Source organism: Benincasa hispida, chromosome 3, assembly GCF_009727055.1.
Source record: "Benincasa hispida cultivar B227 chromosome 3, ASM972705v1, whole genome shotgun sequence".
NCBI lineage: Eukaryota > Viridiplantae > Streptophyta > Magnoliopsida > Cucurbitales > Cucurbitaceae > Benincasa > Benincasa hispida.
The window spans coordinates 49,214,861-49,234,665 of NC_052351.1; the positions used below are offsets into that span (position 1 = coordinate 49,214,861).

The following is a 19,805-nucleotide window of genomic DNA, read 5'->3' on the forward strand; positions in this document are numbered from 1 at the left end:
GATATACAAGTGGATCATGCCTTAAATGATAACCTAAATAGGTTTGTAGCATAAGGATTAAGGAGGGATTCATGATCCTGGTGACACTACGGATACGACTCGCTTTGTAGAGGTTTGAAAGTGTTGTGAACTGTTACAGATGGTAGATCCTGACCATTCATGTGGAGACATGCGAGCGGGGATATTCTATACAAAGAGTTTGTATAAGACTGGACCACGAGATGATTCGTCTCTATATTTAACGTCGTTGATACTGGAGACTTACATCTCACCTAAACGACCATAGGTGACATGACCTCAATCCTAAGTGTTTTGGGAACTCCTGTCTTTGAAGGCGATCTTTTCATTAGTATGGGTGAGAGTGGCCAGATAGCCAACTCAAAATGCCTACCTTTTTTTGGACTTGTCCTGATTGTGGGAGCCCTGGGAACTCATTACACAAGATGGAATTCACTCCTTCCCGAGTAGGGGTAAGTAGATAGATTGCTCCTTTAAGGGCTGATTCTGGGCTTGAAGATAGTGGCCTACAGCTTCTCTTTGAAGAGAAGGACTTAATTAGGTTGATGCCTAGAAGTCTCGTGTCCTAATGTTTGTAAGCAGTGTACGAACACTTGTCTTGTTCTAGATATTTACCTTCACATTTGTATTTTGCTTCGGTTTACTTGTTTATTTGTTTTAACCACAAACCAATAAACATAAAAATTCCTGATTATTTGTATGTGACTCAACACCGTATGTTAGTGTGTAAAACATACAAGATGGATCATGTCTGAGTGATAACAAAATGGTCTTAGTAAATGAATAAAGAAGGGAAAAACTCATAGCCTCCACTGAAACACTTACGGACGCGGCTCGCTTTGTGGAATGGTCCACAAGTGTTGTGATTGGTCACACAATGGTTTTGATCCTGATCAATTCTTGTGGGGACATTCGACGGGGGCATCCCTATAACAAGAGTTTGTTATATAGAACTAACCACCAATGTTAAGGTTCGTTATATAACACCGTTCATGACAGAGACTTCACTTCATAGGATGACCATAATGGTAACATACCTCAATCTTGAGTGAGTTGGGATACTTCTGCATTAAGGCGGTCCTTTGATTTGATAGGTGCGAGTGGCAGGTCGCCGATCTCAAACCTACCATTTGGGGATTCATCTGATTTGGGCTGGAATTCCAGCTAACACAAGATAGATTCACATCCTTCCCAGGGACAGGGGTGAGTAGATAGATGGCTCCCTTAAAGGCTAATTCTAGGACTTGAACGATGTGGCGCTACACACCTTCTCTTGGCCTGAGTTGTGTTCACACATAGTTGGACTATGTTGTATTGTTCATTAGAGGAATCAGTGGTACTTAAAGAGTGAGAAGTAACTACAGGGGCAAAACAGTAAATTGGCCTAGGTGTACTTACGAGCATCTGTGAAGGGTCATTGTACTCATGATTTGTTATATTCAATGGACACAGAAATATATATGTGATAAGAAGAGTTCAGCTGTTGGTTTTTAGTGGAATCACTGACAGTTAACGGATGTTGGATCTCATGGCTAAAGAGTTTAGTCAGCTATTCACGTACTGTTGGAGCTTTGAGCCACAGGGCTATTAGATCCCCTGGGTTGCTTGGATAAAGTTGAGAACTAGTATTTGGGTTAATTTGAAATGTTCAAAATGACAAGAGGAAGTTCAATTATATATGATATAATTAGACTGGTTAATTATATATGATATAATTGGCTAAATATATGAGATACATTATTTTGGAGAAAATTAGATATAAATATAATTTATATCAAGTAAAAGAGAAAATACTATAGTAGAATGTGATATCAAACTATAGGATAAAAATATAATATGATTATATTTATTAATTAATTGATTGATTAATTATATGATAATTAACCAATTTTTTCACGTTCGGACGTGAGTAGTGGGCAGCGTTGGTTATGGTAATCGGTGGGTTAAAAATGAAAAGAGTTTTCATTTTTCGTATCGAGTATTAATAATTTTCGTCTGCCAAAAAAGAATTTGTGAAATGATCGCCCGAGAGACTATACGATAGTAGCTCTTCCATCTAAACGATCGTCTACCTCACGATTTCTTTAAACGATTGTATACGTTTTTCCTAAATGATCATTCAGCCTTTCCTACATGATCATGTAACTCTTCTATATAATAAGCATTTCCACTATACGATAGCACTGTATTATCTCCCACTTACTTATCGTCTACACAAATTGTTGTCCTCCATCCTCTACCAAATTCACCAAAGCCTACCCTTTAGGTTTTTACTCCGAGAATACTCGGGGTTCATTAGTGCTGGTGTCGGCCCCGTTGTAGTGTTCGTGTTCGTATTGATCGTGCTGTTGCAGTCGACGTTTCCACCAGGTGTTGGTAGATCTGTTGGAGGAATCCGCTGCTTGGGGTTCAGAAGTTCGAAGAGAGTCTTCAACTAGTATGGAACCCTTTCCTTGTTATTTATTTTGTTCTGAGCATGCCGATAATTAGATTTATGTGCATAATTATTTGTGTTGAATGTATATATTTTGTATTTCGGTCACTATGAAATCGGAGCGATCTGAACACGCTCATGGAACTCTTGGTATGAGATCCTTCAAGACTCAGTCATAGTAGGACTATGACTTATGTTCATTAGAGGGATTAGTGGTACTTCAGGAGTTAGATGTAACTATAGGGGCATAAAGGTTATTGGTCGAGCTGTACTTACAAGCGATCTGTGAAAGGTTATCACATTGTTGATTGGTTAAGATAGACACATAATGTATCTGTAGTAAGGAGAGTTCAGCTGTTGATCTTTAGTCGAGTGCCTGGTAGTTAACGAATGGTGGATCTCGTGACTAAAGAGTTTAGTCAGTTATTCACGTACCATTGGAGCTTCGAGCTATAGGTCCATAAAGTCCCCTTGGTAGCTCAATGGATTCAAGTTAAGGATCAGTTCTTGGTGTTGATTTGAAATGTTCAAATTGACAAGAGGTAATTCGATTATATATGAATATGATCGGTATGGTGTATGAGATACATCAAGTTAAGGATTAATGTAAATGAGATTTACATTAAGTACCATGGAATAAAAAAAGAACTATGATTTATATGTTTCATGGGATGAAATATTAAAACTATAGGTTATAAATATAGTATGGTAAGTTAGTTATCATTTATATTTATAATAATATTAATTATTGGATAATTATCTCTTTTTCTCTAATAACCAATTGAGTGAGAGGTTATTGGTGGTTTTCATGGTACTATGAGATAAAAGGAAAAATATTTTCCTAAATTTAGTAAGATTTGCAAAATGTTGATTTGAGAATTTCAATCTCGAAAAGTACTCACGGAAAGGTTGTCAAGTAAATAAGATTTACTAAACAACAGCTTGGAAAAACTAGACGATCGTAGAGAGTTTCTATATGATAGATTCTCAGCTAGCCCATGAGCAAACGATCGCATAGTTTTTCCTAGACGATTGTATAACTTTTGTTAAACGATTGGGCATCGTCCTATACGATAGGCTTTGATATTTCCCACTTGCTCAATCATTTACGCAATTATTCTCCTCCGCTCTCATACTCTAACCAAGTCCACACTCTAGATTCTCATACTAAGAATACCAAAGTAACCTTTTTGGTGGTTTCATACTCAACTTGACACAGTCAAGGTTCTGTGGCAGTTGTTCGTTGTGCTCATGACTTTGGTGATCGTTTTGTTCGAATTTGCTGTGATCGTGCAATGTAGAGGTCGTGGTGTACGAGTGTTCGAGTGTTGCAGTCTTGTGGGTTGATCAAGCATTCGTGATCAAGGGATCTTGAAGATGAGTTTTCAAATGTATGTGAATTCTTCCCTTGATCGTGTAGTAAAACATGTTGTAATTTCTGTTTTGCACATAGCCTGTTGTTTTCTTTTGTGATTGTAATTGCGTTGGAACGATCCTTCTGATGCTCATGAAAATCCTCATGTCTGATTTCCTTCACAAACATGTAAGGATTATTCATGTGAATAATATAAGGTTTTGATTTAATTGTATTAAATTCAATAAATATAATTAAATGTAGAATGAGTCATTTTACGTAATGATGGGGAGTTATTCCCTATTTACTCTTGCACATAACATATCACAGAGTAATTCTGTACAGAACGTGATAAACACAGTGAAGGATACTCTCTACAATTCTTCTTCCTCTCAACTTAAAATTCTCTCTCAAAGAAAACTTGCTTCTCCCTCACCGAAATTAAAAGACGAGCTTACAACTCCGTCTTGATTCTTACTTTCAGAATAGCTGAAGAAAGCTTTGGTGATGGTGTCCAAAAGATGTTATGACTTTGCTGTGTTCGTGGAAGAAGATTTGTGACGTGGAGAAAGAGTTCGTGATCTCTAGAGAGGAATACGTGAAGATCAATTTCCTTCAAGGGTAAGTTATTTACTTTTTCCTTTCCTCTCTATGTAATTAATTTAGAAAGCATACTTAGAGTTACTGTTTATCCTTTTGTTTTATAATTTCTCTATTTTAAGTTGCTTTCTAAAAAGAATTCACTAACAGGCGATCATTCGCTTCCGCATTAGAATTTGATCCCTTCATTGATGTAGATTAAAGAATTAAAATATAGCATGTAATAAATTGGTGTGTTTGACATCACTATTGAGGAGTATTCAAAATCAAGGATTAAAATATTGACGGCAACATTAGCCTAGCTCGATTGACATAAAACATGTGCTTTCAACTACGAGCAAGGATGGAAAAATTGCAATATTATCGAAATATTGCATAAATCATGGAATTGATAAAGATACGAGGGGATAACATGTTTTTTTTCTTCTGAAAAGATCCGCAAGATATCACCAATATTGTCGGTATATCATTTTGTGGATATATTGTTGATAGCTTGATAAAAGCATGGAGATACTGTTGAAATATTGCGTATAAGTCGTCGAGACATCGTGGATATATATTGCCCAAATATTATGGATAAGACATCGACATGTTTATTGGATTTTGAGTTATGCAAATAATAAATAACACTTATTTGAAAAATAAATAATACTTTATTTATTGATAATTTATTTACAAAGATTAACTACTAGATTTAGGACATAAATCTCAACATATAAAAGGTTGGAACGCTCTTCGATCATCATCAACCACCCCTTTAAGAAAAACCCCAAAATTATTCTTTAATCTCTTTAAGAACAAAAGTTCCTCTGAAGAGATGACTTCTTTAAGTTAACCCCTATCCATGAGAGATGACTTCTTTAAGTTAACCCCTATTCATGAGAGCGTGTTATAGAGTGAGATTCACCTTTAGAAAGGATCAAATCTTCCTATAGAGTACCTTATTTTGTTGGCTTCATTCAAAATTTTTATTTATTGTTTTTCCATATCTCTTCTTTTAGTTCTTTACTATTTTTATTTCCATTTTTCCATTATTTCATCATTTTCCTACATTGTAACTCATGACGTTGGATTTAATGAAGTCTATTCATTTTATCTGATTATAGGCTAAGTTTATAAGAGATTCAATCATGTGGATACCCTAAGACCTTATGGCTTGAGTTTATGCCAATGCATCATGTTGTCTTGACGTTTCATTTTCTTTGTTGAGTTTATTGTTATTTTGTTATATTAAATTGATCATTTAATTTAGCATGCTAGTGGAGTCTTACTGCTAAGAAGGTTAAGATGTAAACCAATGTCACGAAGGAATTTGGGACTAAGAGCCTAGAAATAGGATTGTCATGTAGCCATAAGAATAAGGTACACCATAGCATAAAGAAATTACATGAAATCAATCTAAGATCCAGCTAACCATTGAAATATAGGTATTAGCTACTTACAGCTTCTAAAGGAACTTAATAGAAGATCGAATAGGAGAAGTTCTATGTCCATGTTGAGTCACTGTCCAAGTATAATGCAGTCGCATCGCTTAAGACTTCCCTTTTGGCTGAAACTTGATTGTAATCTTTGCTTTCATCTTCAATATATTTTAATATCATGCATTTGTTATTCTTATTCAAATTCTACCCTTTCAAGTTAAAACTTAAATCAAAATAATAATTAATCTTTGATCAAAGGATTAAGAGCACTAAGCATATAATACACGTGAATGAATGATTGTATGACATAAGTGTTTAAATTAAATCAAGAATAAAATGGATTACTAAAGTTTCAACAGAAACATGCAATTTCTTAGATCGAAAAGGTAAAAATATTTAAAAGGTCCTCCCGAGCTTGAATAAGTTTCATGCTCAAAGTTAAAACCTAAGATTCCTATATGATTTGTCCCTTCGAGGACACCCGATAAAATTGAAATGACTCGAAGAATATTAGCATGGTCTTTGCACGAGACACATAAATCAACATTGTTGTATGTTTTTTAAAGACCAAATAAAATATTAAGTTCATTCTCTAAATGATCATTAAGTGAACTCTATACCTAAATTTCAGAGTTACACATAGTCATGCAGCTATTATGTTCTAATTCAAGTCCCACCCTTCTAAGCCAAATCCCAAATCAAAGATCATGTATTAAAATACCAATATAATAAAAGCATTGCACATTCAATTTCCATACCAGAGAATTGCAACATGAAGAATCTTTATTAAAATTAAATAATAAATTCCAAAATATTAATCCATAACCTTATAATTCCATTACTCAAAATCACCATTAAAAACTAGAATTATAATAAAAATATCCTAATATCAACTACAAAGAAAAAGAATAAGAACTCCTAATGCATGTTACGTTCGTTCCTGTTTTAAGCTCTTTGAATTTCTTCTTAGTTCTAAAGAATATCACTCAACTCAACAACTTCTTCAATGTATAGAAAGTATTGATTATTCAAACAAAACGAGCTAAAACTCAAGCTTACAAATGGCATAAATATGTCATTTACCAAGTATCCTCCTATTGGTATTATTGGAGCCGACATTAATACACATCCATGACATATTTCTAATTATGTTAAAAAATTTGAGCATAGTATAACTTTGGAGCAATATTGTTTCTAGTTCTATCAAATAAATTATCCAGATGTTGGACTAATACCTCATTTAAGTTAACGTTTTAGGAAAACGTAAAAGGAGAAACAAACACAGAAAAGGCAAGCTGCAGAGGAAGCTGAGAAGACTGCGCCAACGGCTATCTTGAATATTGATTATTTCACCAATACAGAACAATCCGGCTGCCAATGTTTTTAATATACAAACCCTAGAATCAAAAGGGCAAAAATAGAAATTGAATAAAATAATAATAGTGTACATGTGTCACTATGCAGTAGGTGGTTCTTGGATTAAATATTTCTTCTCCTAACAGAATCGGTTGACTAGGATAAGGCCATATCACCTACTGACTGTCCTTCCAGGTAGACTCATTGTGCCATCTGTATTGCTGACGTTGACAACTCTTTCCTTGTCCTCAATATCCCCCCTCAAACGAGGTGGAAGTTCAACTATTCCGAGTTTGTGTCGAATAGTGAAAGAATTGACTGTGTGTAAGAGTTTTAGTAAGGCAATCAGCTACTTGATCAATAAAGGGAACGTGTCGAATTTCTAGGAGGCCTTGGAGAACTCTATCACGTACAAAATGGATGTCAATCTCAATATGCTTCGTTTGAGCGTGAAAAACAGGATTAACTGCTAATGCACCAGCACTCAAATTATCACACCACGGTATTGGTTTGGTACGTTGATGAATTCCAATCTCTCCAAGAAGTTGTTGAATCCAAATAATCTCAGTAGAGGCATGAGCAAGCACCCTGTATTATGATTCAGTGCTTGAACGGGCCACAACAGACTACTTTTTCGATGACCAGGATACAAGGTGGCACCAAGAAATACACAATAAGCAGCAATGGATTTACGGCCATCTAAGTTTGTTGCCCAGTCAACGTCAGAAAATGCTGAAATGGATAGATCTGAGTTCGGTTGAATACAAAGTTCATAGTGCTTGGTACCGCGAAGATAACGAATGAGTCATTTGACAGCAGCCCAGTGACTATCGATAGGACACTTTAGAAACTGACTGAGTTGATTTACCATGAAGGTGATGTCTGGCCGAGTGTTGGTGAGATATTGAAGAGCCCTGATGGTACTTCGATACAAGAAAGGATCGGTAAGAGGAGTACCACTGTGAAATGATAGTTGTTTGTTCATTACATTTGGAGAAGGGGCAGCCTTGAGATCCAACATGTTAAGCTTTTACAGAAGGTCGTCAACATATTTCTCTTAGCTAAGTAGTATCCCTTGTTCTAAATATTTAAGCTGTACACCAAGGAAATAGTGAAGAGGACCAAGGTCCTTCAGTGCAAACCGATTATCTAACAAATTGACCAGCCGGTGTATAAGAGTAATATCATTCCCAGTGAGAATCACATCATCCACATATACTACCAATAGTATAATAGTTGATCATGTTTAAAAATATAGAGTGAAGTATCTAACCTAGAATTTTGGAACCCCCAAGATAGAAGTTCTTCTTTAAGCATGTTGTTCCAAGCCCGAGGGGCTTGTTTGTATACATGTTGAAGATATTGAGGATCAACATACCCGGGTGGTTGGCTCATGTATACATCCTCTTCCAGCTTACCATTCAGGAAGGCGTTTTTGAAATCAAGTTGTCTCCTTTTCCACATAAGCAACAACAAGAGTAAACACTATACAAATGGTTGAAGCTTTAACGATTGGACTAAACGTTTCAAAGAAATCAACACCTGGAGTCTGATGGAAACTTTTTGCAACCAACCGTGCCTTGTAGCGTTGGATCATTCCATCAGGATGTCTTTTTATTTTGAAGACCCACTTGGCACCTACAACATTCAAAGATGGAGAGTATGGAACAAGACTCCACGTACTATTTTTCATGAGAGTCGCATACTCTTCATCCATTGCACCTCTCCATTGTGGTGTGTTGAGCGCATCATTCACCTGTGTAGGCTCGATCATGGACCAATCTTTCTTTGACTGAGTGTTCAGTATCTGAGGCTTGAAAATTCCAACCTTTCCCCTGGTTATCATAGGGTGAGTGGGAAGGTGAAGGGGAGTTGGTGGATGGGTAGTGTCGGGTGAGGACTCAGTTGTAGGGAGAGGTGGTGTATTAGTTGTATTCGATACAGCAGGGGATTGGGGAGGTGTAGGGTGTAGTGTTTGATCAGCTGATTGATTAAAAGGCATGGTGTACTAGTTTGAAAGCAGAGGTGTGGTTGTATGAGTGGTTGGTGAGGGAATATTTGCGGCAGGGACAGAGGCTGAGTCGTTTGTGTCTGGAAAAGAAGGTAGAGTGTAAGCAGAGGCAGGATTGCTAGGACACAGGCGAGGAGAAGGTGGGGTAGTTTGGGGTAAGGTAGGGGCAGTAGGCAACCAAGGCACGGGGGCTATTGGTTGTGTTGGGGCTGCTGTTGTACCTGTAAAATTATGCTAAAATGGAAAAGCATCTTCATTAAACACCACATTTCGAGATACAAAAACTATCCCAGACATGTTAAGGCATTTGTACTCTTTATGCTGAAGGCTAGGCCTAAGATAAACACACTTGTTCGTGCGATAATTCAGTTTATGGCTATTATACGGTCTTAAACAAGGAAAACAAGCACATTCGAATACTTTCAGATCTTCAAACACTAGCCTCTTACCAGTCAATACCTCAACAGGAAACTTACCTTGTAAAGTCGGGGTTGGCATACCGTTTATAAGGTAGGTAGCATATGCAAAAGCCTCCCACCAATAAGTAAGAGGAATAGACGCTTGAGCCAGTATGGTAAGTCCCTTTTCAACAATATCCCTGTGTTTCCATTCAGCCCGACCGTTTTGTGCCGATGTATAAGAACATGAAAAAAGTGAAACAGTACCCTCTTTTCCACACAACTGATGCACTTTAACAAACTCTCCCCCATTATCTGATTGAAGTGCTTTGACAGCCCCATTATATTGTTGTTTAATCAATAAGGTGAAATGTTGATAGGCTACCATAGTGTCACTCCTCGGCCACAAAGGGTAAATCCAAGTGTACCTATTATAGTCATCAACAAATATAGCATAATAACGATACCCTTCAGATGATAAGAGTGGTGCAGGCCCCTATAAATCAGTGTGAACTAAATTAAACATGTTATTGGATCTTGACTCAGAATTTGGAAATGCTCGAGATTTTCCATACTGGCAGTAGTCACAAAATTGAACTTTATCATTAATAATAGTAGGAAGGAATGTTACATTGTTTAATGATAAGCTCTAGAGTTTTCAAAGCAGGATGACCAAGTCGTTTGTGCAATACATTCTTAGACTTTCATTTTAAGGGACTGACTCAAACTAGACACATTCAAAATAGGTAGGTGATTATTTATGTGCATTGTATTCTTCCAATTAGACTCTTCAGTGGAACTCCCTCTCGAACAAACTTTAACATCCTCAAGTTGGTACAGGTCATCTCTAAGCTGCCCCTTCAGCATGATTAGCCTCGTGTCCTTGTCCTTGATGAGACAGAAACCATTATGAAACTCAATAAGTATATTGTTATCCTTAGTAAGCTTGGACACACTCACAAGGTTTTTGGTAATGTTAGGTACACATAAGACATCTTTTAAATTCAGTTTAACATGTTCATTCACAAGAGATGTATCACCTATATGAGATATCTTAAGATTGTCACCATTTGTAACTACAACTGATTCCTTACCTCCATATTCAATCGAGTTCCTTAGGTTGGTGTAGTCTGCTGTTACATGGCTTGATGCACCACTGTCTGCAAACCAGCTCGGATCAGTAAGGATTTCAGGACTTGCCATGTATGGTTGAGGAGTATGTGAGGTCACGAGGGCAGATTGATTTTGTTGAGAAGACACTTTGTTTTGCTGCTGGTTGACATGACCTTCCCTGTTCTGAGAAAAATTTGGTGGTGCAAGCTCTTTGTTATACCGACCATAACAATAGTATGTTGTGTGGCCAAGTCGACCACACACTTGGCAAGTTGGTTTGTTCCTCTTCCCCTACCTCGACCTTTGTTACCTCCATTTCCTCTCTGATTTCCACCAGAATTGTTGTTGTTGCTTCCCTAAGGCCTTGAATTTGGATTGAAAGGAGAGCTTCTTGTGTTGGTAAGGTTAACATAAGCATTGTGACTAAAACCAGTTGTCACTTTGTGCACAGCTTGGTGATCTAACTATTTCTCAAACAAAAGTAATTCCGGCTACATATCTAACCAAGATACATCTGCTTTACTCTGAATAGTGGCAACCACAGCATTGTATTCCTCATCCAATCCTAGGAGTACCTGTGACACCAAAGCCCTAGTCGAAACTGGACTGCCAGTTTGTTCGAGGTTATCAGAATTACTTTTCATAATTCTCAAATATTCTTCCATTTTTAAATTCCCTTTTCGAGTGGATTGAAAAACTTGCCTGAGATAATCTTCCTCTGCACGTGATTAAACACCAAAGAGTTTGTTGATACTGTCTCACAGCATTTTAGCGCTCTCGCATCCCATGACTTGGACGGCTACTTCAGGAGTCATAGAATTATACAGCCACCCAAGGAGTAACTGATCGACTGCCATCCATGCTTCAAATTGAGGATTAACCTCTATGACTAAGGTCGAGCTCGAACCCCCTGCACTTCCACTTGAGAATCCATCAGATATGGGACCTCCAGCAGCAGCTTCGCCAAACGACGCAGCACCTGAGACATTTGCATCTCCACCTGCAGGTTGAAGATACATTGGAGGACATGGGTTTTGGCCGGTGAGATATTCTTCAAGCCAGTAGCTTCTTAATATCGATAGAGCCAGATTCTTCCACAATAAAAGTTGCTCCGATCGAGTTTGATTGAGGTGATTTGGTTAAGAAGGTGGTTTAATGGAGGGCTGCTGAAGATGGTATTCGTAGGGTGCAAGGAGAAGCTTGTGTTGGAGTTGGCGTTGGCCATAAGGAATGCTTTGATACCAAGTTAACATTTTAGGAAAACGTAAAAGGAGAAACAAACACAGAAAAGGCAAGCTGCAAAGGAAGTTGAGAAGACTGCACCAACGGCTATCTTGAATATTGATTATTTCACCAATACAGAACAAGTCGGCTGCCAATGTTTTTAATATACAAACCCTAGAATCAAAAGGGCAAAAATAGAAATTGAATAAAATAATAATAGTGTATATGTGTCACCATGCAGTAGGTGGTCCTTGGATTAAATATTCCTTCTCCTAATAGATTCGGTTGACTGGGATAAGGCCACATCACCTGCTGACTGTCCTTCCAGGTAGACTCACTGTGCCATTTGTATTGTTGATGTGGACAACTCTTTCCTTGTCCTCAATAATTTAGACTTTTTCAATGATATATTATTTTTCAATCTTCACTAATCTATAGTATTTTATTATTAATCATAATTGACTTCTAAAATTTATTTAGGATAACCATGAGAATCGAGATCAAATTTCTAAGATGACACTTCTATAATTATAAATATTTTCGTTATTGACTTCGAGATAAGAGGTTTGATCCCTTAAAATTGGTGTCAAGGGAATGCACCAAAGTCATTATGATACATCGACCTTATAGATGGATATTTCAATGATTGGTTAGCGGCTAGCTGAAGAAGAAGAAGGGCCAGGGCCATACCATGGGGAACTGAATTCAACTACTTCAAATCGCCTCTTCTTCATTCCTCTGCTCCGGCCATTTCTCCGAAGCTTCGATTTTGATTCGAGGTCTCAAAAGTACTCTCACCGCTGGACTTAATCCCGGTCCACTCATCGTCATCCACAGATGATGTCTCAGACACTCTTCGCCGCCTCTTCTCCGTTAGTACTCTTCACCTTCCATTCTTAAATCTTATCCATCTTAGTTGTTCATCTTAGTTTGTTCAATTTTCCTTTCTCTGATTTCTAGTGGAGTTGTTCTTCATACCGGGAGCTGGATTTTGATTGTGTTGCTGTGTTTGTAGCTTAATTTTCTCGTTTAGTTGTATGATTTGTTCGGCTTTTTTTGTTGAAATGTTGCAGATGCCAAGTTGTTCTGTTGGATTGCAACTCTAAAGGGTCGAATTCGATGCTGGTTCCTCGCAATCTGATGAACTACGGGCTCACTAGAGGTATCCTTCCTGGATGAACCTTTTTTTTTTTTTGGAGGTGCTGTTTAGGTTAGAGAACGGCAATAAGTTACAAATGTTTTTAAGTCTGAAAATCCCTTTTATCAGTTTTTGTTATTGTCCGTTTCTCTCGTGTCTTTAGTGGTTGAATGAATCTCTATTTATTGCTAACCTAGGTCAATTTAGGGATTTTGATGCACTTTTTCATTCAATTGAAGTGTCACTGTGTTTGCCGCAATCATTCTACAAAACTTGTCACTCTTTTTGTTCTTCCTATTGAGTATTTAAAAGGAGATTTTGAAATATTAGTTTCAGTCTTACGTTTCTTGCAAACCCACTGTGTCTATATCTCTCTATATATTTGTGGTGCAAGTCATCTTCAAAATCAATTTGAAATGTGTCTTTAATCATTCAAAATTAATTAAATATTTGATTCATACTATCAAAATTGATTTTAAATATTTAGAAATCACACACAAACATGTCCTTATTTTGCATGCTTGTGTATTATTTTGTAGTGAGCAAAAAGCTGAAGGTTTGTCGACTCAGGGCTGGCTTCTGGGACTCTATCAAATCCGGGTAATTGGAGATATGGCTATTGTGGTGACCCTTTTGCACACACTGCAATTTTATCGTAAGCATGCTATGGCAGGTTTCGTGGTGACACCATTTTTAATGTTCTTTTCGTATGTTAAATATAGGATATAGGTATTTTCAGTTTTGTTGTTATATAAATTGGGACCTCTTGATGTTGTTTTATTGACCACTTGTAAGTATCGGGGTTAGATAATCCTTTTCTTTATGATGAGAAATTGTAAGACTCCACATGTTCAATATGCTACTTTTTATCAATGCCGGCCACTCTTTTTTTTTTTTTTTTGGGATTGAAAACATGAAAGGTTTGTATGCATATGCATACCAGGCTCCAGCTATGTTGATTGATGTATTTTATGCTGATCAACTAACGAAAATATTATCTTAAAACAGTTCCTTAATAGGGAAACGAGGAGGACCCTATCCAAGGACGTATGTTATGTAAACAAGAACAATGAAGGCTTCAATAAGAAAACAAGTAAACACTGTAGAACTTAAAATCATTTACCATGCTCTGCTCCCTTATAGGATCCTCCTAGAAGGTCTCTCACGCGAGGGTTATTTAATGTATAAAAGAGGTATTTGCAGTAGACATGAAAAAATCATTTAACGTTGACTCGATGAGCATGTTTATTAACCTGTAAGCAAATCAAAGTTTGAGATATTTGAGTATGATTATGGGTCTCTCTTCCTCTAAATTTCAGTTTCATTGAAATCTCGTGGTGGGTATCTTACATCCTACGGAGTCACTGACAAGCCTGACCCACCTACTCGATTTAAAAATGGAGTTTCTGCTTCTTATGCAGGTTCTTGAACAATAATACTACCCAAGTGGTTGAACCTCCTTCCACACTTCAGGAAGAGGAAGAAGAACCCTTGCCTGAGGAGTTTGTTCTTACTGAGACAACATTACCAGATGGAAATATTGAACAAATAATATTCTCTTCAGGTGGGGATGTTGATATATATGATCTTCAAGCCCTTTGTGATAAGGTTAGTCATCAGATTTAGCAACCTAAGAAGAAATATTAGTTTTGTAGACCACGAGTTCATTTACGTGCCCAGGATCTGGATTTTTTTTCCCATTTAATTAAATTTTACGTACTATATATAAAATAAAATATGTGCTACTTCATCTATCCTCTTAGGCCTGATGTTATTGCGAATTTGTGATGCACATTATTACAAACAACCAATCTATGAGTAAATGATATATTTTTGTTGACAGGTAGGTTGGCCACGTAGACCACTGCCAAAGTTAGCTGCAGCCCTTAGAAACAGTTATATGGTAGCTGCATTACATTCAACACGGAAGTCGCCTGTTTCAGGTATTTTATTGTGATTTTTCGTTCATTTTTGGTACTTCTATGTCTGAAAATATTTATGAACATCTTATTGTATTTTGAGAAGTTCTTTGACAGAAGAGAATACACAAAAGAAGCTGATTGGGATGGCTCGTGCCACATCAGATCATGCATTCAACGCCACCATTTGGGATGTTCTTGTGGATCCTTCTTATCAGGTTCATTTGCTATACTAAAGACCAACAAATTATGCATATTTCATTGTGGATTTGTAATTAATTAGCCTTCTACGTCTATGTAGCATACCCAAATTATGAATTGAACTTATCTGTAAATTCTGTGAGGTACCTAGATAAGGGTATAAGTGTGGTATTAGTAAGGGGTTTAAGGATTATTAGATAGGAAGTTAGTTACTGAATGTTGTTATAAATAGAAAAGGAGGGTGAGTGAGTGGTTTAAGGCTTGAGTTAGTATGCTCAAGAGGGAGGTTCCCAAGTACCTTGAACTTGATTTATCTTGTAGTATTTCCTTTATATTTGAATATATTCTAGATCTCGATCCTAATTAGGAAGCATCACAACAGATTTGTTTTGGTTTGTATCTTTTACTATCATGTCCAATACCCAAAAGTTGGCATTGGACTTGGGTGCAGTATCCCAAGTAGGTATTGAACATGTGTCTTTTACTACCATATCCAATACTCCAGCCTGTTTGAGTGGGCCGGTAATCTCTGCCTTGTTCCTTTGAACTTTCTACAGACAGAAAGCATAAAGTTCCTATGCTTTTCATATAAACATCACTCCCTTACTCCGATACATTCTTTACTTGGTCCCCTGACCTCTAACTAACTTCACCCTGAATTACCTCTCTTACCCCTCCTTTATATTGTATTAGGATCGGCCTATAGGATTTCATTGACACATACAAGTTGGCTATTGGTGGTCAAGATCATAATTTTTTTTTTCCCCCTCTTCCTTTCAAGTCTAATAAGCTTTCAGCTAGATGTATTAAAGAATAATCAAGTGGCAATGAAAACAGGAGTTTGGGTATTAAGTAAGCTCAGAAGACAGCGAATATTGACATCAAAAGATTGGGGGCAAAAATCCATTCTTTTGGTTGTACTAATCGGAGAATAATTTGAGGGCATAAATTTGATTTAAAGCCATGCTATTGGACTATCTTGTAATATTAGAACCTGAATTGATGTTGTCTTTTATACTATGCATATGCTAAAGACACTAATACCAGTGATGATGCTTTTGTGGTTCAGGGTCAAGGCCTCGGCAAGGCCCTAATTGAAAAGCTTATAAGGGCACTTTTGCAAAGGGACATTGGCAATATAACACTCTTCGCAGATAGTCAAGGTATAGTAGTCTCTCTTAAGTGCTTCCCCAGGAAACCACTATTGCATAGATTTTTTAACATTCTTAGAATATTACCTGGTCTGAGGGTATTCGTACCTACTCTTAAAAAAATAAAGATGCCTTGAATACTAGCTATATTCATGTTGGCTACTATCATAAATCTGTTGCACTACATCTAATGCTTTTTGATCGGTTTCGGGCAAATACTTTCCCCCAACCCCGACATCACAATTGTAGGACCGCGAACTTATTCAAACTCCAATTTTAGCTTATGAAACAATTTAGATTGAATTTAAATTCAGCTAAAAGTCTGAAACAATGTGCTTGTCGCAGTGGTAGAGTTCTACCGGAATCTAGGTTTCGAACCCGACCCTGAAGGAATTAAAGGGATGTTCTGGTACCCAAGACATTAGAATCTTTGCTTGGACAAGGTGATATTTCTTTCTCCCCATGTTTTGTTGTATAACGCAGGATCTTGGATTGGAAATAGAAGAAGACCAATGAGTTATATTTATATAATTATTGTGAATTCTGTATATACACTTCATATTTATGAATAATATCCCATTCCTTGTGTGCCAACTTCTTTTTGGTGTTGTATAGGCAGTTTTTAGATTATGTGTTGAGACAACCCTCACCATCTTTCTCCATATGAATATTCATTCCATTACAGGATTATTTGGCTCATCTCTCTCTCTCTCTCTCTCTCTCTCTCTCTCTCTCGTTTTCCGTTTATTATTGACTTTTATAAATTTCTTGTTCAAGTTACCATACTTTTAAGCTAATAGGATATGACGTACGTTAACTTCCATTGTGTTTCCGTAAATAACATTAGATTAATGAGCTGAGTTCGGTTGGTGTTCTATATGGTTCCCTCTGTCAAAAGATTATCCATCTTCCTATCTTAAGTGAATATTGACATAAGGGGTGAAAGTCGGTTCAGTTTCGTTCAGTTTTAAGGTCAATCAAAAACTAAACCAAATCGATTGATTTTATAAAAAAGAGATCTAAATCGATGTCCAATAAAGAACAAACCAATTGATTGATTTTTAATTTTTTATTTGATTTGGTTTATTATCGATTTGGTTCTTAGTTTTTGGCTTTTGTTTTTTTTTTCATTTTTTTTATTTCCACTTTTGTTTGAATGGATCCTTTTTGCTATTTTCAAATTAAAATTGAATTTTTTTTTCTTAGGTTAAAATTGGATTTTTTTTTTTTTTTTTTACTTTTTTCTAGATAACAAACATACATGTACCATTGGTCTTGTTTCTAAATAACAACTAGATATATATGTACCATAATAATTAAAATACTAAAAGGTACCTAAGGTTAGAGTTTGTTTTCGAGGGGTATATATATATATCATCGGTTTGGTACGGTTGTAATTGGTTTTTTAAATTAAGAACCAATTATTTTTTGTTTTCTCCATATATAAACCAAGTTGTTCAATTCTATACTAAAATATCAAACCAAACTAGTGGGTTGGTTTGTTTTTTTCGAATTTTCAATTTTTTGTTGCACTCCTAAATGGCAATGCTCTCTTATGTAAGATTTTTAAAAGGTTTAAGTTTGTATTTAATTTGTAAGTTTAAGTTGTAGATTTTCTATTTCTATAGGAAATATAAGTCCGTCAAGTTATTTGATTTCTAGACTTTTTATTCTAAATTTGTGCGTCAAATGTCCCTTCATAGTTTTTCTTGGATGCAAAAATTACGACACTAGACTAAATGTCTTGTTCAAGCTATAGATTAATTTCTTTTTCTAGCTTCACAAATTGTTAAATAATTACTTAACTTAAAAGTTTAATCTATTAAAATACGATGCATGATTGACCTCACATGTAACTTCGAACATAGGTCCATGAAACTTAATTGGTCCAAGGAGTTAGTGGGTCCTACTACTAAAAAATATCACTTTTATATTTTACTCCTTATCCTATAAGTCTTAGGAATTTACAACTCTCTAAACTTCATAACTTCATACTCATTATTCCATTTTTTTTACCCCAAATACCCTTTGAAGAGTTAACTTTGTAGAAGAGTTTAAGAGGAGTTAACGTTGAATACGATTATCTTCTTAATATAGAAGTTTCAAATTTTTTTCAAAATTCATTGTCGTTTACCATTCAAACATAGTTCATAACTCCATATTTGGATCTACTAGTCTATATCACATCTTGGAAATATATCATTCTTGGATTTATCAAATGTTCAAGATTTGTCTTTATTCATTCAAATTCTAGATTTTCTAATATATTTCATGGAAGAAATATGAGTATATCTTCCAATTGACCACATGAATAGTTAACAACTTAACATCAAAGTTTAGGTTCCTTGTTGGTGGAGTTTTTTCTTTTTTTTTTTTTTTACTCATAAGATCTGTTTGTTTCACGGTTTTCCTATATGATTTCAGACAAACATTTAACATCCTTGTTTATTTTACATAATTTCAGTTTTTAAAATACAAAATATTATTATCCAGAGAACTTCAAAACCCATCTAACATGAGTTTTTTAATACTTTGCAAAAGTTTGAGATTTTTATGCCTAGGAGATGATCAGTAGAAATATAACTTAATATTTAATAAATTAATATCAGTTATCCATTATTATTAATTTTAATTAATTATTAAATATAAATATATTAATTAGATGTGATAAATTTCAACTAATATCTTTACAATTAATATTATATGCTATTTTAACTATTTAATATAAAGTATTATTATGATGATGATTATCAATATTCTAATCAATTTATAATAATTTAATTATTTTTAGTAATTAATTTAAATTAATTACTTATATTTAATAAATATTTAATATAAAAGTATTTGTTTTTTATTTTTATTGATTAAATAATGCTAAATTTATTTGATGACGACAATAATTGATCTCGTGTATTTATTTAAATAATTATTTAGTTTTGATTTCTTTATACAAAATTGGTAAATTGAACCATTAATTATCTTACATATGTAAACACAGAAATTAATTATTCCAGACATTCAAATCTCAGATATTTAATATCTATATCCATGGAACAATGTCTGCGATCCAAACCGATCGTTAAATAATTTCATTACTTTGAAATAGCCAAACTTTTTTTAAGATAAATGACCAAACTACCCTCAGATTTTCTAGGGTTTTTGTTGGATATAATAAAACAATAGTCAATGGACCTCCTTTTTTGCCCTTTCCCATTTCTTCTAAAAGATAACAATGATCACTAAATCATTTTGAAATTAGGGTAAAGTGATTATATAGAAGACTTTTCAACCACTCTTCATATAATATAAGTAATGTTCAAATTTTCCTCCCACGTTCAAGACGACCTTTTTTAAAAGCTTGAAAAATGTCCCCCACGCGCCTTCCTCTCCATCAAATCCTCATCCCATTGACCTAGTTTCAACAGTAGTTCGAGTTTGACTGAGCTCGGGTTTTAGCTAAAATTGGT

The 19,805-nt window shown here is 35.5% G+C and overlaps 1 protein-coding gene across 2 annotated transcripts; it reads left to right on the forward strand.

Annotated features, from left to right (window-relative positions):
• The first annotated feature begins 12,539 nt into the window (after positions 1-12,539).
• Positions 12,540-17,028, forward strand: LOC120072585 (histone acetyltransferase TAP1). 2 transcript variants are annotated; one of them, XM_039024981.1, is made up of 8 exons: positions 12,540-12,801; positions 13,003-13,091; positions 13,607-13,667; positions 14,489-14,675; positions 14,911-15,010; positions 15,107-15,204; positions 16,257-16,350; positions 16,684-17,028. In XM_039024981.1, exons 1-8 carry the CDS (start codon positions 12,767-12,769, stop codon positions 16,761-16,763), a joined length of 744 nt encoding a protein of 247 aa, XP_038880909.1. In that variant the 5' UTR covers positions 12,540-12,766; the 3' UTR covers positions 16,764-17,028. The 2 variants fall into 2 exon arrangements, with proteins under 2 accessions (XP_038880909.1, XP_038880908.1); XM_039024980.1 differs by having other exon boundaries at positions 12,542-12,801; positions 15,104-15,204; positions 16,684-16,932.
• The last annotated feature ends 2,777 nt before the right edge of the window (positions 17,029-19,805 follow it).

Bases quoted from the DNA above. Each gene is read 5' to 3' on its own strand.
- LOC120072585 (XM_039024980.1), top strand. From the start codon at position 12,767: ATGATGTCTCAGACACTCTTCGCCGCCTCTTCTCC. The intron at 13,668-14,488 runs GTAATTGGAGAT...CTTCTTATGCAG, and splicing joins TGGGACTCTATCAAATCCGG to GTTCTTGAACAATAATACTA. The intron at 15,205-16,256 runs GTTCATTTGCTA...TTTGTGGTTCAG, and splicing joins TTGTGGATCCTTCTTATCAG to GGTCAAGGCCTCGGCAAGGC.